Genomic DNA, 21578 nt, shown 5'->3' on the forward strand with positions numbered 1-21578 from the left:
AATACGCTTTGAAGCCAGCGTTGATCGATCAGTGAGAATAATGGTAAAGTACTACAGAATGTTAGATTCAATGGAACTGCATGTGTGGTTTTCATTTTCAGAATCATTAAAAGGCTTCAACTGGCTATGGGTTTAGTCAATTGGATTGCGTATCGGTGTGGGATATAATTGCTCCGATGGTGATATATATAGCTAGTTGTAGTGCTTGAAGTTGGGTATTGATTTATTTTTATTCTCTCTGCAAAAATAACATTTAATACTCATTTATTCCACAACCGATCTGGGTATGTACGTATGGAGAGCGCAGAAGACAGATCTAAATTTGACTACAGGTACATAACGTGATTGCTCTATTCAGCACTGAAATAGTGATCCCCATATACTTCCAAAATTCGAGAAATTAAAGGGACGTTATTGCATCAAACTATGCCCTATCAAAATGAAAGACATCAGATTGGGAAAGTAAAATTTGGATATATGTATATTGGATGGTTATTAATGGGGGAACAAAATTCAAAGTATATATACCATTTGATTGTTTAGCTCTCATTGTCTAATCAACTTGAAATTAATTTGGAAGTTTTTTTTTTTTTTTTTGTCAAACGATTACTATTAAGCTCAACGCCGGAAAACAAAGTAGCGTCATACAGGAAATAACAAAAGGTCAAGAAAGCCAGCAATTAGGTTCAACTTTTATTCTGCATATATTATCCAATTTTTTTACAATATTCTTATAAGAATGCAAAAACTTCTAATCCATAATTTACAATACAAAATCTTACAAGTAATTGGCTACCAAATACCTCTTTATACAGTGAATACACTCTTTTTTTTTTTCTTTCTGAAAATGGTAGTCTATAACGTTAGGGGTGATTGGGCACTACAATTAAACCATTCCCTTACCCACGTTTGATTGGAAATTTTTCTCTCTCAAAATTTTAGCATTATAGAAGTTTTTTTTTTCCCCCTAACATTGTAACATCAGCGGGAGTTAGTGGAGACTTAATAGACTAGTCCACAGAGGATTTCAGAAACTATTCATAGTCTTGAATCACAAACGCCCATGATGAGGCTCAAACCCTGGCCTCTCACACGGGAAGGACTAGGAGATGTCATGAAATGGGCTAGAACCCATTGGTGAACAGTCATTTTTCGTATTTCTACGCACCATATATGGAACTCAAGCTTGTTTTTCTTATTCGTTTTTCCCCCTAAAAACAGATTCAACGACAAAACAGTGGTTTTTTATTTTTTTGCTTCAACAAGAAAATGATAGTCGTTGGTTTCGAATAAGACAAAAACTCGTATACACAGCATAAAAATTATGAATTCAATTGATGTTATGAAATTGTGCAAAATGTGATGAAACGTCATTCAAAGTTCTTTTTTGTTGAGCGAAAAAGAATTTTATTAAAGTTCGAAGGGGTACATCGAAAAAGGAATTGACATGCATCACCTCCTAGGAAATCACCCCCATGCCTTAGAGCAATCATCCCAAAATGTCATACAAAAGTATTATGAAGAAAATATTGTTGTTACAAATTTATTATAGGTTTATACTGCATGTGCACACTAAAATTGAAAAAGACATGCAGATACCTATAGCTATCTTCAGATCAGCTTAACGACTGCAATTTCATTATCTATTTTTTCAGAGGGGATTGATAATAGGAACATAATAATTATAAATGAGGCTTAAGCAGTTAATTGAGATCTAGATAGGTTGTTTTGAACGATGGTGATGAAAGGGAAGTCGTTAGTTTGACTCATGCTTATGTGGAGGAAATTGACGAACAGCACTATAGAGCCATGTTGGCCAAGGAGCTAGGGAAGGACCGATCGTATATTAACAAGGTAGAGTTGATCGGTTTAGGCCCCGTTCCAAAAATTTTCTTAAAAAATAAGTAGCTTATTTCACATTTTCAAACTCAAAAAAAAATATAAATGAAAAATAATTTTTTAATTTTTTATGCTCCGTATAAAAAATCTTGATGGGATCTATCAAACAAGATCCATATTGGTAGAAAAATTATTTGCATAAATACATTATTTTTAAGCTTGAAATTGCCTTCTTAAAAAATAAGTACTTATTTAAAGTTGCGGAGCGAAGCCTTAGTCTTTTGGCTGCCTTTTAAGAGGGTTTTTGAGGTGTGTTTGCCGGCCTCTTGCCAAGTTTGTCTTTTGGATTCTGAGCGGCATTTGACTGGCTGAGAATGTGGTTGCCTTTCTTGTGTTTTTTTTTTTTATCGGCAAAATAGCATTTTATTAGAGGGAGAGGAAAGGTATCCAACAAAAATTGGAACCAATGCAAAGGGGTGAACCTAATACAACACATGAGGGCCTACAAGCCTAGATATACAATATACAGTACAAAAAATCTAAAGGGCCTACAAGCCCAAATACAGCAATAAAAATCCAACCCATAAAAAAATCCTAAACCTAACGCCTCCTCCCTATTAAGAAAAATAATAGCGTGTACACCAAAAATCAAGAGCGTATATTGTCTTGTTTTTGAAATTTCCCTTCGTCAAACATACGAAAGAAAAGTCAACTTGTTTTTGGGTAATGTTAGGAAACGAGTAAATTCTACGCCGTACTACTTTTCCTTTTCATGTCCATTTACAAGTATTCTTCACGTGTGGTAAATGTATAGAGACTAGAGCTATGAGAAGAGTTGTCCTTAGAGACTAGAACTATGAGAAGAATTGTCCTCTCTCTCTCTCTCTCTCTCTCTCTCTCTCTCTCCACCACTCTATATAATCATACCTTGTTCCTCATTCAAGTTCATATCTTTCCCATTCCTAGCCATCCACAATCAACAATCCTAATCCAAAAATCTCTCTCTGATCAAGAAACAGAAGAAGATGAAGAGCCATGTCCAACTCTCCAGCCACACCACCCAGACCCTAATCCCATTTCACAAACCATTTGTCTACACCTCCGGCGTAACTTTTCCACTCCCCCGTCTAAAACCAGCATGGCGCCAAATCCAAATCAATGAACTCATTAAAAGCAAATCTTTTCCGGGCTCCATCAAAGCCGTAGCGACTTCTGATGAGAAGTCCACTAGGGTTAAGGCAGTTGTTACGGTCAAAGTGATCGCTGGCGGGTTACTATCGGGCCTCGGGTTAGCCGGTGGGCTCGACAAAATCACTGACTTGATCGATAAATCTCTCTTGTTGGAGCTTGTTAGTGCTGAGCTTGATCCCAGTAAGTAGTTACTTCGCATTTCTAGCAATGTTTTATATTTCTTTCACAATTTTTTTTCCTGTTGATTTAAAACTTTTGTTTTTCTTGCAGAGAACTAACGTTTGATATATTTTTACTTATAGTTCCATACTTTATTTTCTAAGAACTTAATTTCAACCTTATGCAAAATATTACTCCTTCCGACGTCCCTTTATTATAATCCAGTATTCATTTTTGACGGTCCTTTAATGAATATCCATTTTGTAAAGTTAGTGGTTTCATTTTGCACATAAAAGTAGATTTCATTTAATAAAGTTGGTGAATAAAGTGTAATGATAATATCTCTATAGAGGGTAAGTAGAGAAATACGGAGTAACTTTTAGAGTGTAATGATGATGTCTGCATAAAAAATTAAATTTACGAAGTGAGACTTTTAAAAATGGACGGAAGGAGTATATTGATTTCAACATTTTTGTATTGTAGTTAGTTTTTTGATCGGCATTGTATTGTAGTAAGTTGAGAACAGTATTTAGGTTTTTTGTTGACTTGATAAAAACTAGCATCATTACTCAAAAATAAAAAACACTTAAAAAAACCCCCTAATTTTGTAAAAAATCATAGAAGAAAACAATATCGATCACCATTGGAGTTGTTGTCTTTCCATTACATGAACATATATACCTAGTTACCTAAAGGGTAAAATAGTAAATGACTTATTCTTCTTAGTTTCGTCTTTTAACCTAATTTTGTACAAAATCATAGAAGAAAACAATATCGATTGCCATTGGAGATGTTGTCTTTCCATTACATGAACATATATATGTAACCCAGTTACCTAAAGGGTAAAATAGTAAACGACTTATTCTTCTTAGTTTTGTTTTTTAATATATCTTTGGTTTACCGGGAAAAAAAAGAAAGGGGTAAAATAGTAAACGACTATAAACCAACTTGGGATGGGTTTGGGGTGTGTTATGGGACGGGGTTACAAAATATCAACCTCATTTCGAACCAAAGAAAAATTACTACTCCCTCCATCCCGCAATGTTTGGCACTTTTGTGCTTTTTGTTGTCCCATAATATTTGGCTTCTTTGAAAAGTCAATAGCAAAATTAGGTGAATTTCCCATTTTACCCTTTTTTTTGCACTCTAAACAACAATCTATTCAAAATTCAAAGAAACAAAAGTACACTTTTCAATTTGGAAGCCACAATTGCCGCCAAAACTTTTTGGTATCCAGCCCAAATTTGAAATTTTTTAAATAGTGTTGAAATTACATAAGGGTAAAATTGGAAAGTTAGTTCATCAATTGTACATCAAAAATTTTCTCTTAAAAGTGGGAATTCCCAAAAGTGCCAAACATTGCGGGACGGAGGGAGTATTTCTTCCTCAAACCTAAAACCAAACCTAAAAAATATATCAAGGACGGAGACGAGACGGTGGGGATGGGACGTATCTTTGTCGTTAATACTGGAGAAATTGTCTTCTTAAAAAATAATTACTTATTTCCTTTTTCGGAACGGCGCCTTAATAGCTACAGTATTTCTTGTTCAAATGGTAACTTCCAACGAAAACATACATCTCTTGTTGTCCGCTGCTCAAATGGTCCCTATGACCAACTTGTTAAAAGGATGAGAATATACGAGGAAAAGGGCTGCAAATGAATGGTGAAGCTAGAAAAGAAGACTAAGAGAGAAAAGCGAAGGTTTTTTTTTTTTTTAATCGGCAAAAAGATTTTATTCAAACTTGGCAAAAAGGTATATTGAGGCGGTCACAACTCTAGATACGAAAGAGGCTTGGATCATAGAGAAGGCCTGAAAGAAGAGAAAAAGAAATAAGAAAATATATCCAATAAGAGAAGACCTTGAAGCGAAGTTGCTTGCAATTTTTGATAGGAAGGGATAATACAAGTGAATGATTTTGTTCACCCTTTCTCTCATTGGTCGAAATGGTGTAGGAACTATAGAGATTCTATTGTCCTTGCACCAAAAAGTGGAATGATAAGGAAGGTAACGTTCACCTAAAGATTAGTTGTTTTTTGTTTGGTAAGAGCAACTATATATATATTATCTTTTTTGTATTAGGTGTTATTTAGACATTTAAATACTTTAGACTATGTTCATTTTGGGTCCTAAAATCCACCCTCTCTCTCTGCGCACGGTCTCTAATCAATTTTTTCTTCAATTATTATCCTCGTTTCTCTTTTTCTCTCTCCACTCATTATCCAAAAAAACCTCCCTCAAAATCCAAACCAAAGAAACTCTCGAATCTTGAAATTTCAAAATTTATTGTTAATAGTTTGGCCCCTCATGTTTAAAAAATTATAGTTCCATCCCTGCGTTCACCCTCTTTTAGAGAAGGTGAACAAAATCATTCTCGATAATATGAGGGAAATCAAATTGACGGCTATATGACTTACTAGCATTTAATTGTTAATTTGTTCCATTTACTAGTAATAATATAAATCACAATTACATGGACCGCATAAAATACATTTATCTATATGACTAACTTAATAAGGTTATGTTTATGCACTTTGAACTTGTTTTTTTTTTTTAAATTTTTTTTCTAATTATTTTTCCATTTAATCTATTAATTGCAGAGACAGGATTACAGAAAGAAAACATAAAGGGGTATGCGAGCAAGGTGAGCCAAGATGATGATGAAGTGAAGTACGAATGGGAATTTGAGGTAGGAGAAAATTTTGGGGAGATTGGAGCAGTGTTGGTTGAGAATGAGCACCACACTGAGATGCATCTCAAGACCATTGCATTGGAGGGATTGCTCCATGGGAATCTCATTTTCAATTGCAACTCTTGGGTTTCTCCCAAGTCTGAAGCCAATGTAGACAAGAGAGTTTTTTTCACCGATAAGGTCAGTGTCGACACATTCAAAAGAATATCGATATATCAGGCCATCTATGCTCCATGCAAAAGAGGAAGTTAGATGACAAGATCGAGTACTGTTGTGGGACCCGCATCACTGAACTTATAATAATGTAGTATTAACTAGCATAGTATACAATTTCAATGGAACCCATCATATTTAGCTCGCATATAGTCTTATGAGTCCCACAACATTAATAAGCTTAATTAAGTTACAATATTACATTTTGAACAACTACATTGGATCCACGAGATTTAATTGATGATCACCATAAAGAAATTGACAGAAGGGTTTAGTTCCATGAATTAGGTTTGAGATTATATCGAAATGGAACTAACTTGGTGCGAAAAGCACTATTATTTGTTTTGCTTTTTGACGTTATATCAAGCGAAAAAAATAACTTTAATTGATAGCAACGGGTGGACTTACTCTAATGTTAGTTATTTTATAACTTTCTTTAATTTATCCATTAATCAAGTCAAAAATCTACTACTTGAACACATCAAAGTTCCGTTTCAAGTTGGTAAGTCTATCTCTTGTGTCCATACAGCTACGTAATCGTCCTGAGTTATGGAAAGTGAAAGGAAGGGGAGAGAGAGAGAGAGAGAGAGAGAGAAGAATGAAAATGATGTGAAAGAATAATACGATACGAAGAATATTCATACAAAAGAATATATCACCGTCTTCATTCTCTCACTAATTATCTGATAAAACCCACCAAACTAGACTATAATTGTAAAAATACCACTCACTGGATTGCTGCTGCTCGGGGTTCTGCAGAACTCCAAATATTCTCTTTAGTTGTACTTTTTTTTAAAATTAATTAGAAAAGGTTATCAAACGAACTAACCATGTAAGTATTGTTTTTGTGTTTGTATAAGCAGTCATATTTGCCATCTCAGACGCCAAATGGGTTGAGAAGTTTGAGGGAGAAAGAGTTGGCAATACTCCGAGGGAATGGGAAAGGAGAGAGAAAGAGTTCGGACAGGATTTACGATTATGATGTGTACAATGACCTTGGTGACCCTGACAGTAGCAGTGCACTTAAAAGACCAGTGCTTGGTGGAAAACAGCATCCCTACCCTAGACGTTGCAGAACAGGTCGTCCACGGTGCAAAACAGGTACGTACATATGAATGAGAAAATCGTAATGCTATCTGTACATATGCAATGTACATACCATATATATATAGGTTTTGTGAGATCCACTTCGGGTACCACAAAGATTATTCGAACTGCTCATTATTTTTAAAATAATTTTTTATGGAGTCTTGTAAAAAACCAACTTAACCCGATATCGCTAAAGATTTTTTTTTTCTGAATTTGTAGGAGCGAAATTGAACAGTTAAGTAGTTTCGTCCTCACAAATTCAAAAAAAATCCTGAGCAATATTAGGTTGATCTGATTTTTTACATGACTCCATAAAAACATATTTTAAAAATAATAGGTGGTTTGAATCATCTTTGTGAGACCCGAGGTAGGCCCCACAAAACTCATATGTACATGATATGTACAAACTCATGTGTACCCATAGCTTTATTAATTCAAGGAAGACAGTTTCTTGGGTATATTGATTGTTTTAATATTTTTTGGACACTTTTAGACGTCGCCAAGAACATTAGTCACACCAAAAATCGTGTCTGTTAGGAGTATATATTAATACTAAAACACATTTCCATTGTGGAAAGCAGAAAAATTGAGTTTGAAACCCGGAATCGTCGAGAACATATCTAACTAATATCATACCTTGACATATTTTCTCGACGAGGTTTAACAAGTAATTTGTCACGATTATCAAACTGTGCCGGGTCAGAATCCAGAAATGGGCCAGACAAGACAGTAGGAACCGGAAAGGATAAATTCCATCAAAGTTCCATCAAATTTTTGTGGATGTTTGCAAATTGAGCTAGAATTTAGATCGATCGAATAATTATTTTCCACTATCAATGTAGATCCAATGTCGGAGACGAGGAGCAGCGATGTTTACGTGCCAAGGGATGAGGCATTCTCAACCGTGAAGAGCGTAACGTTTTCGGTGAAGACGCTTTCCTCCGTGCTCCACGCACTTTTACCTTCTCTGGAAACAGCAATTATCGACACAGAGCTTGGATTCCCCTATTTCACAGCCATAGACTCGTTGTTCAATGAAGGGGTTAACCTTCCTTCACTCTCCAACGACAATGGGTTCCTGAGGAATCTCCTGCCCCGGTTGGTCAAGTTCCTTAATGATACAAGGGAAGATGTCTTGAGCTTTGAGACCCCTGCCATTATAGAAAGTAAGCATATATAATCCGGCTTGTTTTCAGTCGATCTGGATTTGGATTGGAATGAGCAGTCGAATCCCGGCAATTCGCTCTTTCAGATTTATTAAAGATTCTTAGTTTTTACTCCCTCCGTCCCATAATGTTTGTCCGCTCCGCATAACGAGGACGTAAAAATAATATATTTTATGCAAGAAAAATTTAATTTTTTTCAACAATTCACTAGATATCAATGAATTCTTTTAATTTATGAAAAAAATTTGGATTTTTTCTTGAAAGATATGCATTATTTTTAAATCCTCGTTTTGTGGACCGGACAAATATTTTGGGACGGAAAGAGTACTAGTTTGGTTATACCGGGTCAAGAGTACTCTTACTGGTAAAAATATTTCAATAAATCTAGATCATTACAAACATAGATAGGAGCCGGGGTTGTATAGAATGCTCTCTTTGCATGCAATTCAATAACTGGACTTCAGAGAAGCCATGATGATCTAATTAGATACTCTTCCAACATTTGGTGTAGTCCCACATTTGGTGTGATCTCGAGGCAGCGTCACTTGGTTGCTTCAGATGCACGTACGCCTAAGAAGTGATTTGCAACTCTCCCATTCATATCTTTACTTTTTTTTTTTGTCCTTATTAATATGAAATTACAACATTATTCTGAGTTGTTCAACTTCTTTATATACATAAAAAGAACATTTCTAATTTTCCCGAAATAAGGACAAAAAAGCTAGGACTAGTGCAAATAGTAAAACCAGACCGAAAATCAATTACCAAATTCTAATTTTGTTTGCTTTTTCTGTAGGCGTGTATATATTCTCTTAATTATTTACGGATCGATTACCATTTGATGAATTTTCTTGATTCTGCAGGAGACAAATTTTCTTGGTTCAGGGATGCGGAATTCTCTAGACAGACTCTTGCTGGTCTGAACCCATATAGCATACAATTGGTCACGGTACGTTCCTAAAAAAGTTACAACCATGGTACGCTCTCTGATGTATTACTGCAGGGTTTCTTTTTATATCATTATATTGTTCATGATATGGGAACCTTTTTTTTGCTCATAAAAAAAGAAGAAGTTTGCTATATATCTATTTTTGTTATGCACAAAATATTCACAATAATTTAAAAGATATGAATTACACTTTGTTCCTTTAAACTTTTATACTATATGACTATATATGCCTATAGTTTTAATCTTTTCGATCGATTTACTCCTTTGACTTACTGTGCAATGGGAATGCTCTAAAACAATTTATGCATGATTAATTAATATTGCAGGAATGGCCTTTGAAGAGTAAGCTTGATCCTAAGGTCTACGGCAACCCCGACTCATTAATTACCGAAGAGATCATTGAGTGCGAGATCAAAGGGTTCATGACCGTTCAAGAGGTAATTAATAGTATTTATGACTCCATATATCTTGCTCTGGATGTGAACTAAAAAGTGAATTTGTACCACATTTCTTCTGAGTTCTGTCTGCCCTATTTTTTTCCTTCAAAAAGAAAATACATTTGCCCGTACGTAATTTTGATTTGACTCATCAAGATCCTCTGTTACTTGTGAAAGTGCTATTATTATGTCATTCTGATTGATATTTTCCTTCTCTTCGACGTACTTTAAATTAAGATCGAGGATTCTCAAATTATAAGTTTTGGAAAAATGCAGGCCTTGAAACAGAAGAAATTGTTCATGCTAGATTACCATGACCTACTCTTGCCGTATGTGAAAAAAGTGAGGGAGGTCAAAGGGACAACACTTTATGGATCAAGGACGTTGTTCTTCTTAACAGACGAGGGAACCTTGAGGCCGTTAGCGATCGAGCTAACTCGACCGCCCATGGACGGAAAACCGCAGTGGAGGGAAGTGTTCACACCAACATGGAATGCCACAGGGTGCTGGCTATGGAGGCTAGCCAAGACTCATGTCCTTGCTCATGACTCTGGTGTTCACCAGTTAGTAAGTCACTGGTAAGCACCTTTCTCTTTTATTGTGCCTGTTTGAATGGGTCAGATTAGACTTGAGGTTTGAAATAAAGTTTCACCATAAAATCCCAGGAGGATCAGTAAAGCTAGACTTTTATTGTTTAACCATTTGACATCCATATTTTCTTTGTTGAATTTTGCAGGCTAAGAACTCATTGTGCTACAGAACCGTACATAATTGCCGCTAATCGGCAACTTAGCGTAATCCACCCAATTTTTAGACTACTGCACCCACACTTCCGGTACACAATGGAGATCAATGCTCTTGCCCGAGAAGCCCTTATTAATGCTAATGGCATTATTGAGGCTTCATTTTCACCAGCCAAGTATTCCATGGAGCTTAGCTCAGCTGCTTACGACCTTCAATGGCGATTCGACCACCAGGCACTTCCAGCAGACTTAATTAGCAGGTATCTTTTCTATATATATAAAGTAGAACGTTCAGTTGCTTCGTTTTTGTTTTTAAGAATTTAAGCTTTTAGATGAGTTGATAATTAATACTCTAATATGGTACGAGTGCATACTACATTTTTAGGCAACTCCTATGCCAATCAAAAAACACAAATTCTAATGGTGTTATTCGTAGTTGTGCTTGTTCTTATTTGAATATGGATTTGACTGGGACTAAGTACCCAAGGGCTATAAACTCTTAATTTCGTTTTTATTGCACTTTCATTTATCAAAAAAAAAAAGGAAAAAAAATATTAATTGTTGAAATCTTGCCACATTTTTTGAATATTGCTCATTTACAGGGGAATGGCCACGGAGGATCCAACGGCCCCACACGGCTTGAAATTGACAATTGAGGACTACCCTTTCGCAAATGACGGTTTGATCCTTTGGGATGCCATTAAGCAATGGGTTACAGATTATGTGAAACACTACTATCCAGATTCAGCCCTCGTTGAGTCTGACAAAGAGCTTCAAGCATGGTGGACGGAAATCCGAACCGTCGGTCATGCCGACAAAAAGGATGAACCATGGTGGCCGAAGCTCAAAACGGTGGACGATCTTGTTGGAATTCTCACAACCATGATATGGGTTACTTCCGGCCACCATTCCGCCGTCAACTTTGGCCAATACGACTTTGCAGGTTAGCTTCTTTTTTGAAAAAAACATAAATAACTTAAAGGGGTTATTTTTTATTTTAATATAGAGAAATTCTAAGTACAAAGAAGTTGTGACTCGAAATTATTCCAAAAAAATAAATTAACGGTATAGATTTACTTTGAAATGCATTTATACCATTGATTGCCTATACAATTTATAATCTCTTTGCCGGATTGCCTATATATGCAGGTTATTTCCCAAACAGGCCTACAATTGCTAGAACCAATATGCCAACCGAAGAGCCAACCGACGAGGAAATGAAGTTTTTCCTAGCAAAGCCAGAAGTTGCACTCTTGAAATGTTTTCCATCTCAAATTCAAGCCACAAAAGTCATGGCGGTTTTGGACGTATTGTCGACCCATTCGCCAGAAGAAGAGTACATCGGTGCAGCGATCGAGGGAGTGTGGGAGGACAATCCCGTCATTAAGGCCGCGTTCGAACGGTTTAGCGGGAAACTAAAAGAGCTTGTAGGAGTGATTGACGCTAGGAATGCAAATAGGAATTTGAACAACAGAAGCGGAGCAGGGGTGGTACCATATGAGCTTTTGAAGCCATTTTCTGTGCCCGGGGTAACTTCAATGGGAGTTCCAAATAGCATCTCAATTTGAAGCTAGAACGAGTGGTTTTTATAAGTTTTTTTTTTTTTTTTTTGGAGTAATAAATATTGAGACTAGACTTGTCAAAGTGGTCTTGGTTTTGTCAAAATTTCCCCTGTTTCCAAGGCCTTCCTGTTTTCCCCTGTTTCCAAGGCCTTCCTGTTTGTTTCTCTTCCTTGTGTACTAGTACTTATTTATCAAAATACTGTAAAAGATTTGATGGGATTTGAATAATGACAAAATAAGAAAAAGTCCAAAAATCTTAATGGAAATTGAGATTTTTTTACGCTTGTCTATTTCCTGACCGGGGAGTTACGTAGGGGACAGAGGAAGGAGTATTAGGAATGTAATGTCCTCGTTTCATAGTCCCAGCAACCACACCAGGTGTTTGGGTTAAACGGATTAGCGGATCGGGATCAGATCCGGTGCATCGAAAGTCCTATCAAGAACCCTTTCTGACAATTGAAGTAGTAAACAAGTTTCTATTTTGGCTCCAATTGAAACTCGATCGATCCGAAATAGTATTTTCCCTAAAGTTTTGTCAATTACTAGTAAAATAAGTCTCAGACAAGCATTGGTCCCTTATTGAGGAAACTGGTAAACCAGTAGGTAGATAGTTTGGGATATCTCTTGAGTCCATCTTTGTAGTCTGTATAATACATGCCGAAGCGAGAACTATATCCGAATGCCCACTCGAAATTGTCTACCAGAGACCACGCAAAATATCCTTCCACTTTCACTCCCGCCCTGTAAACCAAATTTGTCAAAAACAAAACATGAGATCGACAAGCATTTTAATTATATAACACGAAAAAATGCTAACTACAAACGAACGAGTGACGGTCATGTGTAGGTTTGTGAAAAGTGTATGGATGTATGTAAAAGAGGTTTGAGACTCATTAAAAAGATACGTACGTATGAATAGACTGCGTTTCGTTACTCAATCTAGCATCTTGAGGTTACCCAATAAGGTTCAAAGCAAACAACTACCACAGATAATAGCTTCTTCTTTTTTGAAACAGCAAAAATATTATTAATGAGAAACTTGATAATGGGTACATCGAGGGGAATAAAAGAGAGAGAAGAGAGAGCCATAATGAAAATTACACGACAGATCATGAGGAGGTTTTGAAAAGTGTATAGATGGATGTGAAAGAGGTTTGAGGCCTGTTAAAAGACATGTACGTATGTTTCGTTACTTGATCTAGCATCTTGAGGTTACCCAATAAGGTTCAAACTACCAGAGACAATAGTTGGAATAAAATATGCACGCGCTCGCTAAGGAGAATAAAAGTGAAGCAATAAAATAAGTTAATTTGAGCTCATCTCGCTTACTTCATTGCTTCCAGAATATTAGAAAGATGATCATGGTAGTACTTGACCCTCAAAGTGTCATTCAGAGCCTCCTTAATCGGTATTGGCCTTGTCAAATCATCTATCTGATCAAAACCTACAGTAATAAAACAAGGAAAAATGACGGCCAATGGCGTGTTTTGATAATTAATATACATCAAAAACGTGCTGAGAATATTTGTTAATGCTAAAAATATCCTTAGCAAATATTAATTATCAAAACATGTCCTGGGCCGTCATTTTCCCATAAAACAATCTAAGCAATATACAAACTCAATATAGGATTTGGGGTTTGGGCTTGGCCCAGTTTTTGTTGGTCTCTAGCTAATGTTTGGGTCTCAGATAACATTAGGTTAGTAATTTTTCCTTTCAGCCTTTTCTTGTTCTTTTAATCTTTGTACTAAAATTCTTTTGTTGAGAAAAAAAAATATATACAAACTCAATATGTTATGGAATCTACATTGAGATATCAGTTAACGTCCGTACGTTTATTGAATAAACATTGTGGGTGTAAAAGACTTTAGTTTATTACTCGTGCAATTATCCTTTACTCTGAAAATTGACATAAAATCAAGAAATGTGCCCAAAAAATGTAGTACTATTATTCGTCTAGGGTTTCACTGAAAAAATATACGCATTATTTTTAAGCGGTGTAAATTTTGAGCACTTTTCTTTATCAATATTTCGGGTACAAAAATACCGGAGTAATATTTTTAAACTTATTTAGTGCGAGAAAAAAATTTCGACATGATAATTAATTACCGTTCTCGGTGATGTAAATACGGGGACTGTTATATTTGTTCTTTATGTACATGAGAAGATTTCGAATCCCTTTTGGATAAACATAAAGCCAATTTGAACCAGCCTGCAATAAAGTCAAAGAAGTTAACATATATACCAAGCAATATTGTCAATTCCGTTCCTTACCGGATATAAAACGGTACATATAAGTATGTGTTCTGTACCGCCTCAAATATCAGCTGCCTTTAGAGGAAATATCGAGTCGATCCCTATTTGATTGCCGTTTTCGTAATACATGAAAGATGATGAGTACTAATGGCGTTTTGTTTTGGTTTTCAATTTTATTTTTTTTTTAGAACAATTTCGCAAATTACAATTTTGCAACCGAATAGGGCCTAAACGATTAATAACTTGACCATATAGAACTTCAGTTAATTGTACCTGTGCACCAATGGGGACTCCATCCTTCTCATCTAATAAAGCAAGATACCAAGCTAATTAATAAAGTCCAGATCTAAAATTTCATATCTAAGCATGACTCTACAACAAACACTCCTGTTTGAGTGTGCACGGTATGCACTACGTACCCTTGAATCACCTTGAAGTCATAAGCTTTTTGCCTATAAAATTCATTACATCGGTAGGCATAATTTTTGTATAAAAAACCATAACATTTGCACGTTAGCAAATGACAATTAATTGATGATGTTGTAGGGGTGAAATACCTCCTAACCTTTTATGGTTAATTCTATTTGAAAGCTCCTGTTTTTACCGAAAGAAAAAGAGAATAGCATCAACCAAAAGTTCGCAACATTTTTATGCTAGGAGATTTTTGCTTGATGTAATAAATCTTTACTTATGCAAGTATTAATGAACTTCTATGCAAAACGTTATGGACTCGAGATGATTCAAATGTGTGTTTTCAACGTATATGATTCAAATAAAAAGTGTGTATTGTAGCACTCACGTGTATCGGTATTAATAACTACCAAAAGAACATTAGCTTGGACTTACTTGAGAGGGTGACTAGAGAATCTGTGTCGTAGCTTAGGTTCAAAGAACTATCATATGGTGCATTTGCTGCATATTGAGCAGTATAATAGTTTATTCCAAGGAAATCAATTGATCCTTTCACCATATCTGCTTGCTTAGGTGAAAATTTGGGAAGCCGATTTCCAACCAATGATCGCATGATAGCTGGATAATCACCTATCGTTAGTGGGTCCATAAACCTGCATTAGATAGGTTTCAGAGTTGAACTCGTACAAGAGAACTCTTTCAATATTTATATAGAGATTTTATTTCGAAGATCAAAACTAGTAATAAAATGTGGGAGTATTTTGGTATATAAATTGTTAAGGAAAGTACGATTAGACCCTCACCATCCAAGTTTGAAGTCAAAAGATCGCTGTCTAGCCTCAATGTCGAGTGATGAATTGGTTAAGGGCTCTAACCACTTACTCACAAGTGTGATACCAATCTCACCCATTTGTGATTTCTGCGTAGATTGAGAATAATTATATACTATGATCTGCAATGGTTCAAAGATGATGAAAGTAGCAGTTTTAAGGTTCTAATTAATTAAGATGAGACCTGATACTTGTCCCGATACTTGTTTACAGCGATTGCATGAGCAAGGAGTTGGTTGTGTGTTACAATATAAGGCTCTATTCCAGAATCCCCAGCCAGACAATTCAATTTTAACCAAGCAGAGCATCGACCGGGTGCCATAGCACCAGTTACGTACCCACCACCGCTAAAGCTCCATGGCTCATTCATTGTGATCCAATACTTCACTCGATCTCCAAATCTCTTGAAGCAAAGCTCTGCATAGTCGCGAAAGTCATCCCTGTATATGTATAAGTAAACCATTGTTTTAGAGAATTAATACGCCTTATTATGCTATGTAATTTGTATGGATCAACGATTAGTTCATTACATGGACTCTAAATGGGTGAAACTTACACAATATTAGTACTCAAGAAGCCGCCATACGCATCTTCCAAGGCTTGGGGAACATCCCAATGAAAGAGAGTCACGTAAGGCTCTATATCTGCAATTATTCGACCAAATGAATTACTATATATCTCTATTTCAAATGTAAACCTCGGTACTATGGGGACCATATTTTGAATACCACGTGAGTTGTCTTTTAGTCCATTGGTGGATTATGGCCTCCTCTAGTCATGTGTTTTATCAATATCAGAATGCCAACTCACGTGGTATTCTATACAATATCACCAAATGTGGACATCATAGACTCATAGCATTGCTTGCTAATTAATACTAGTTTGGAAGATAGTAAAATTAATTTTAACATTACCATTGGCTAGAAGTTCATTTATGAGGTTGTTATAGTAAGTAATCCCTTCCTCATTCACTCCACCCCTAATTTTTCCACCTGCAATACGTAAAATTGTGTGACAATCAAAATTTAATGATTCAAAAACAACGATTAAGGAAAGAAATGAACTGTTGATGTAATATCAAACGTTGAACATTATAGCTTTCTTAATGTGATTTTTTACTTGAAACTTTTTTTTTTAAAAAGTGCTCAAAATTAAACAATTTCAATCACTATTGTGAGGCCGCACTAGGCCTACAACAGCCCAAAAGTTTTAGACCAAATTGGATTTTCCAATATTGATGGGGAATAATTTCCCTACAACCTCAAAGATAATCATGACTCAGTAACCTGACTTAAGTTCTAATTTTTTTTTGAAGAGAGAGAGAGAAATTAATCATCTTACGGGGTAGCAGTCTAGACCATGAAATTGAAAAGCGGTATGCATCCAGGTTTAATTGCTTCAAATTTTGCACATCCTCCTGTAAACAAAAATAAGGTAACAAATCAGAATTAATATATAAAGAAAAATAAAAAACATTACTACAATAATTAAAACCAACTTTCTTGCTTTAAAATATCAGAGACGCGGTTGTCTTCTAAATTTTTGTCTTTACAAATTTGCCCCAAGATACTTTACGTGCGTGCTACTAATATAGAGAAGTCGATCTTAACATTATATTAAGTGATCATTCATTCTATACCCAACAATTATGAAATTGTATATCTAAATTCTAAAATCCTCTCTCATGTGCAACCGCTCTTGAGATCTATTAGTTAGGCATAACTTCTTTCATGGATATTTTCATGTTCTGAGTACCATGTATAATAACATTTTTGTATTTTATATATTGACTAATTAAGATGTAGTATTCTCTCCATCTCGATTTGTTTGTACAATTTAAGGAATCTAACTTAATAAGATGACATAATCATTATATTTTGAAATGTACATGTCATATGATCAATTCAATAAAGAAAGAAGGGTAGGATAGTACTTTTATAGTAGGGGGGGGGGGGGGGGGGGGGGGGGGGTTGGGTTCTAGGTCTTTCAAAACTGAACAAATTAATAATTTGAAATAATGAGAAGTCAAAAAGGTGATAAACAAAATGGGACGGAGGGAGTATCATTTTAGTGTGCAATATATGAGGTTTGAAAAAACAAATGAACTTGTATGGTCTAAGTATGACGCTTACTCAGTACCACTGTTTCGAACTGGGGGAAGGTGTTGCGCAGCGTGCTGTGCACAGCAAAACTTCACCGCCCCGGTCTCGCTCCAACGATTGAAAACGTTCACTTCTTAGAGCTTGTCGAGTAGAACAAGTGTACCAAAAATTAGCTCCATCGAATATCATTAAGTGCCTCATCCAAACATTATTATCTTGAAACGAATGAATCTGAAACACTAGATAAAATCTACTATTTTTTTAGAACACTTAATAATTTCAAGATAATAATGTTCAAATGAGGCACTTAATGATATCTGATTGAGTAGATTTTTGGTACACTTATTCTACTCGACAAGCTCTACGAAGTGAACGTTTCTGATCGTTCAGAGCAAGACCGGGGCGGCGACATTTTGTTATGCACAACACACTGCGCAGCACGTTCCCCCAGTCCCCTGTTTTTCGGTGTACCCTTCCAATTAAGCTTCTTCTTCTTCTTTTATTCCAATTAAGCTTTAACAATTGTTTTTCTTTGATGGTAAACAAAATGGCAAAAATGGGTCAACTAGAAAAGTTGGAGTATTTGCCGTACCTTGTACCGATGATAGGAATCACTGGCCAGATCTCCGTTGCTATGGTCCTTTATTTTCTCTGAAATTTAAACAGGCATTCAAGTTTTAGTTTATTCTTTTTATCTAACAACAGAGTGCCATGATTTATTGATTAAATTCTTTTGTCGAGGAAAATTGGTCAGATGAAAAAATTATTGCATGATACATGTATATATGTGTGTATCAGAGAGAGAGAGAGAGAGAGAGAGAGAGACCAGGATGGTTATGAGTAAATGTATCCCATATACTTGGACCTTTACCACGCTCATTTGCCGCACCCTCAACCTGAAAATGAAGTAATAGGAAGTTCTCTGAGATCTGAAAATTATTCGATAGGGTCGGCCGATCCGGTTTGAAGCCCACCTTAGCTTCTAGATAGATTATTCAAATTGTTTATTTTGTAAGACTCCCATATCATCAATGGCATCGGGCTTTAATTATTTAAACAATATAGCAATTAATTATGGACGATAAGCTGTAGATTAATGTTATTTTTCTTAGTATATACAAAATTTGGTAAGACAAGGTGATTTAATGTGCGTTATGGTGATTTAATTCTTCAATTCACCAAAATAAATTGGATAAATATTAGAAGAACAAAAATTGGTTTTGCAATATTGCTTTAAGAAAAAAAAATTGTTTCCTTATCATACCATAAGTGCAAATCTTTGAACCAACTTGCTAGAGAGGAGGGCATAATATGGTATTGTAACATTGTTCAAAAAAGTACTCATACCTAAGTCACATAATGCATGTGCACGTGCGTAAGTGAGGACACGACCTTAAAACCGTTTATCGAAACATCTAAAATGAATAAAATTTGTGAGAGTAACAATTAAAAGCAGCAACATAGATCGAGAATTCAGAGCGATAAGCAAAAGATCCTATTGCATGGATGATTATGTGACTCTAGTTTGCAGTGGCAGACTTAGGATTTGTGTCTACAAGGGGTCTGAATCATGTGTATTTTCATATTCGTAATAAAAAAATATTCTAGTTAGTATATATTTTGCTATTTGCAAGGTCCGAAAAAAGGATGATCGATATTGTGCATTTGTGCAGAGCCACCGTTTAGTTTTATACACGCAACCTAAAAAATAATAACTTCAAATTTAGGCATTTTTACTCCACACATATACAATTTTTTTTTTCAAAAAAAATTTCATTCAAGAGACTTGCCAGACCCAATCCCATAGAATTTTTCTTAATTAACCCAAAAGTTAGTATAATACGTGAGGATGTCTAGAGTTGTCTTAGGACGCCCTGCTAGCATATTCCTGAGCAGAGATGTCTTTGGCCCAATAACATCAAAAGTACACTTAGGTGTCACGGAGGTCATAAGTTCACCTCCTCTTCTGAGGGGAAAATTTTTCAGTGCCGGGTGGGTACCACGTGATGCCTGCTCGGCGCATCCGAGCCGTCCATCGCGTTTTCGGACGGTTTGGATTTGGAGAGAGAGAAAGTGTTAGGGTGAGAGGAGAGAGATGGTTTCAATCCGAGCCGTCTAAACGTGTATTGGACGGTCCTGATGTGCCGAACGGGTACCACGTGGGATATACCTACCCGGCACCGAAAAATTTCTCCTTCCAAGGAGCTAAAAGCGTACCTGATAAGCCGAAGAAGCAGCTCCCCAGCGGAAATGAGGGGGAAAACAGGTGCGATTGAGATTAATGTGGAGTGCATCATCTGGTTCTGAAGTACTAGTAATACTCTCCAGTACTACTGCACTTGCAATGACTAGGAGGCTCAACCCACTCATCAGTAGTTGGGAACATAAAAGGAGGTAAGCTTTTATGCCCCTCCCCATCGCCCTCCTAGATATTTCTCCTCCTTTACTAAACACAGCTCTTACTTCGCTTGAGTTTATTTATATATGTATATCGGAAACTATGATATTAAGATTTAGAGTGTTTTTTTAGATATTTTTTTAGGTGTCTCCGAAACCGTCCGTATATATAGTCTATTATATCTCTTCCATTTTGTTTGGGTAATAGTAACTTGAACTTGTGCCCTTCCTGAGTAATCAGTGAGTGTCTCCGGAGTTCTCTATGGCATTCCTATGTGATACTCCTAACCATTTACATAGCGAAAAATCATGTGGTGGCAATATTATTATTCACTTTTTCTTCAGTGATCAAGTGACAAAGAATGACTCACATTGTATAATGACAATTTTTTATTTGCGAAAAGTACCACGTGCCATATAATACTCTTAGAGTATCCAAAATAATTGGCCCATCAATCCTACTATTTTCATGCACGTGGGAAGTCAGGCTTGTCAACCTGCAGGATTGGGTAGCATGATGTTTATTGTGTTTAATATTGTCATAAGTTGCTTTTCCTTTTTTCACATAAATAAACTTGAATGGGTTGAGCTTGTGTCCCTCCCTAAAGACTCTCCACTTTGTGTACTCTTTCTGTATATATTGAAGATCGAAATTGTTCACTTTGTTAAACTTGCACAAAAAATTGATCATGCAAAGTCATTTTGATCACTTACTGATTATTATCATGATTTGAAACACATTATTCTCTGTACAAACAGTTTGGTAAACTGGACTGGAACTCATTTATCTACAGATATGATCATGCGTTGATCGATATTTGCTACATGATTTTTGAGAAGATCTACATTTTTTTACGAGCATTCAAAAGTGAACGCTTCCGATTATGAAGTTTTGGTTTAGATAGATCGACTCCCAAAATAATGTTACTAAAATTGATCTGTTGATTAATTTACTACTCCATATGAAGTGTTAATGAAACCAAGGAAGAGCGTGCAACCGCTAGTATAAGCAATTCACATCAGGACCCTTCAGTCGCATGCAGCTTCAGTTTTACCAAACGAACGGTCTAAACTTTGGCCGCTTGCCCAAGAATATCTCCGGTAGGAAGTTTTAGTCTTGTCGATAAAATATCATCAAAAAATCCAGACTATTAACTGTCGAAATTGGTAACAGAGATTTGAACAGTTCGATCCGATCAAATACGAGGGACAAGAGGGGATGGGAATTCCAAACTTAAATCCACGTGAAAATGGAGGACTGGTGATGGGATTTGGTCGATGCCAGCTCGTATGCTCATTGGTCGCCGTTAATTGCTACCAAACTTCATTTATTGCTATTTATGTACAACTATACAATAATAGGACTCTGGTCAAAAAAAAAATTACAATAATAGGACTACTAGGGTGATGGGCCAGTTCCAGAATTTTATAATACACTGATTTGGTGGGGATGTTTTGCTCGAGTCATATCTTCTCGTCGCACACGATTACTCATGTGATAAAAACGGGATTCGTCACGGTCTTATTTAATGTTCGAACCATT

General features: G+C 36.0%; 2 protein-coding genes across 4 annotated transcripts; one reads left to right on the forward strand and one right to left on the reverse strand.

Moving 5' to 3' along the window:
* Positions 1 to 2751: 2751 nt before the first annotated feature.
* LOC131314644 (linoleate 13S-lipoxygenase 2-1, chloroplastic-like) lies at positions 2752 to 12099 on the forward strand. Its single transcript, XM_058343431.1, has 10 exons — positions 2752 to 3210; positions 5789 to 6060; positions 6957 to 7194; positions 8025 to 8348; positions 9212 to 9297; positions 9624 to 9734; positions 10011 to 10312; positions 10471 to 10737; positions 11080 to 11420; positions 11627 to 12099. The coding sequence occupies exons 1-10, from the start codon at positions 2865 to 2867 to the stop codon at positions 12043 to 12045; spliced, it is 2706 nt and encodes a 901-aa protein (XP_058199414.1). The 5' UTR covers positions 2752 to 2864; the 3' UTR covers positions 12046 to 12099.
* Positions 12100 to 12465: 366 nt separating this feature from the next.
* On the reverse strand, positions 12466 to 20084 carry LOC131314648 (beta-glucosidase 24-like). 3 transcript variants are annotated; one of them, XM_058343439.1, is made up of 13 exons: positions 19856 to 20084; positions 18465 to 18534; positions 18231 to 18289; positions 16878 to 16953; positions 16451 to 16528; positions 16093 to 16180; positions 15721 to 15976; positions 15510 to 15625; positions 15142 to 15359; positions 14569 to 14600; positions 14149 to 14251; positions 13369 to 13483; positions 12466 to 12780 (listed from the first exon to the last, which is right to left on the reverse strand). In XM_058343439.1, the coding sequence occupies exons 1-13, from the start codon at positions 20054 to 20056 to the stop codon at positions 12597 to 12599; spliced, it is 1596 nt and encodes a 531-aa protein (XP_058199422.1). In that variant the 5' UTR covers positions 20057 to 20084; the 3' UTR covers positions 12466 to 12596. The 3 variants fall into 3 exon arrangements, 2 of the variants coding, with proteins under 2 accessions (XP_058199422.1, XP_058199423.1); XR_009196465.1 differs by lacking the exon at positions 14149 to 14251 and having other exon boundaries at positions 12544 to 12780; positions 19856 to 20074; XM_058343440.1 differs by lacking the exons at positions 14149 to 14251; positions 14569 to 14600 and having other exon boundaries at positions 19856 to 20074.
* Between the last annotated feature and the right edge of the window lie 1494 nt (positions 20085 to 21578).

Source organism: Rhododendron vialii, chromosome 13a, assembly GCF_030253575.1.
Source record: "Rhododendron vialii isolate Sample 1 chromosome 13a, ASM3025357v1".
Taxonomy (NCBI): domain Eukaryota; kingdom Viridiplantae; phylum Streptophyta; class Magnoliopsida; order Ericales; family Ericaceae; genus Rhododendron; species Rhododendron vialii.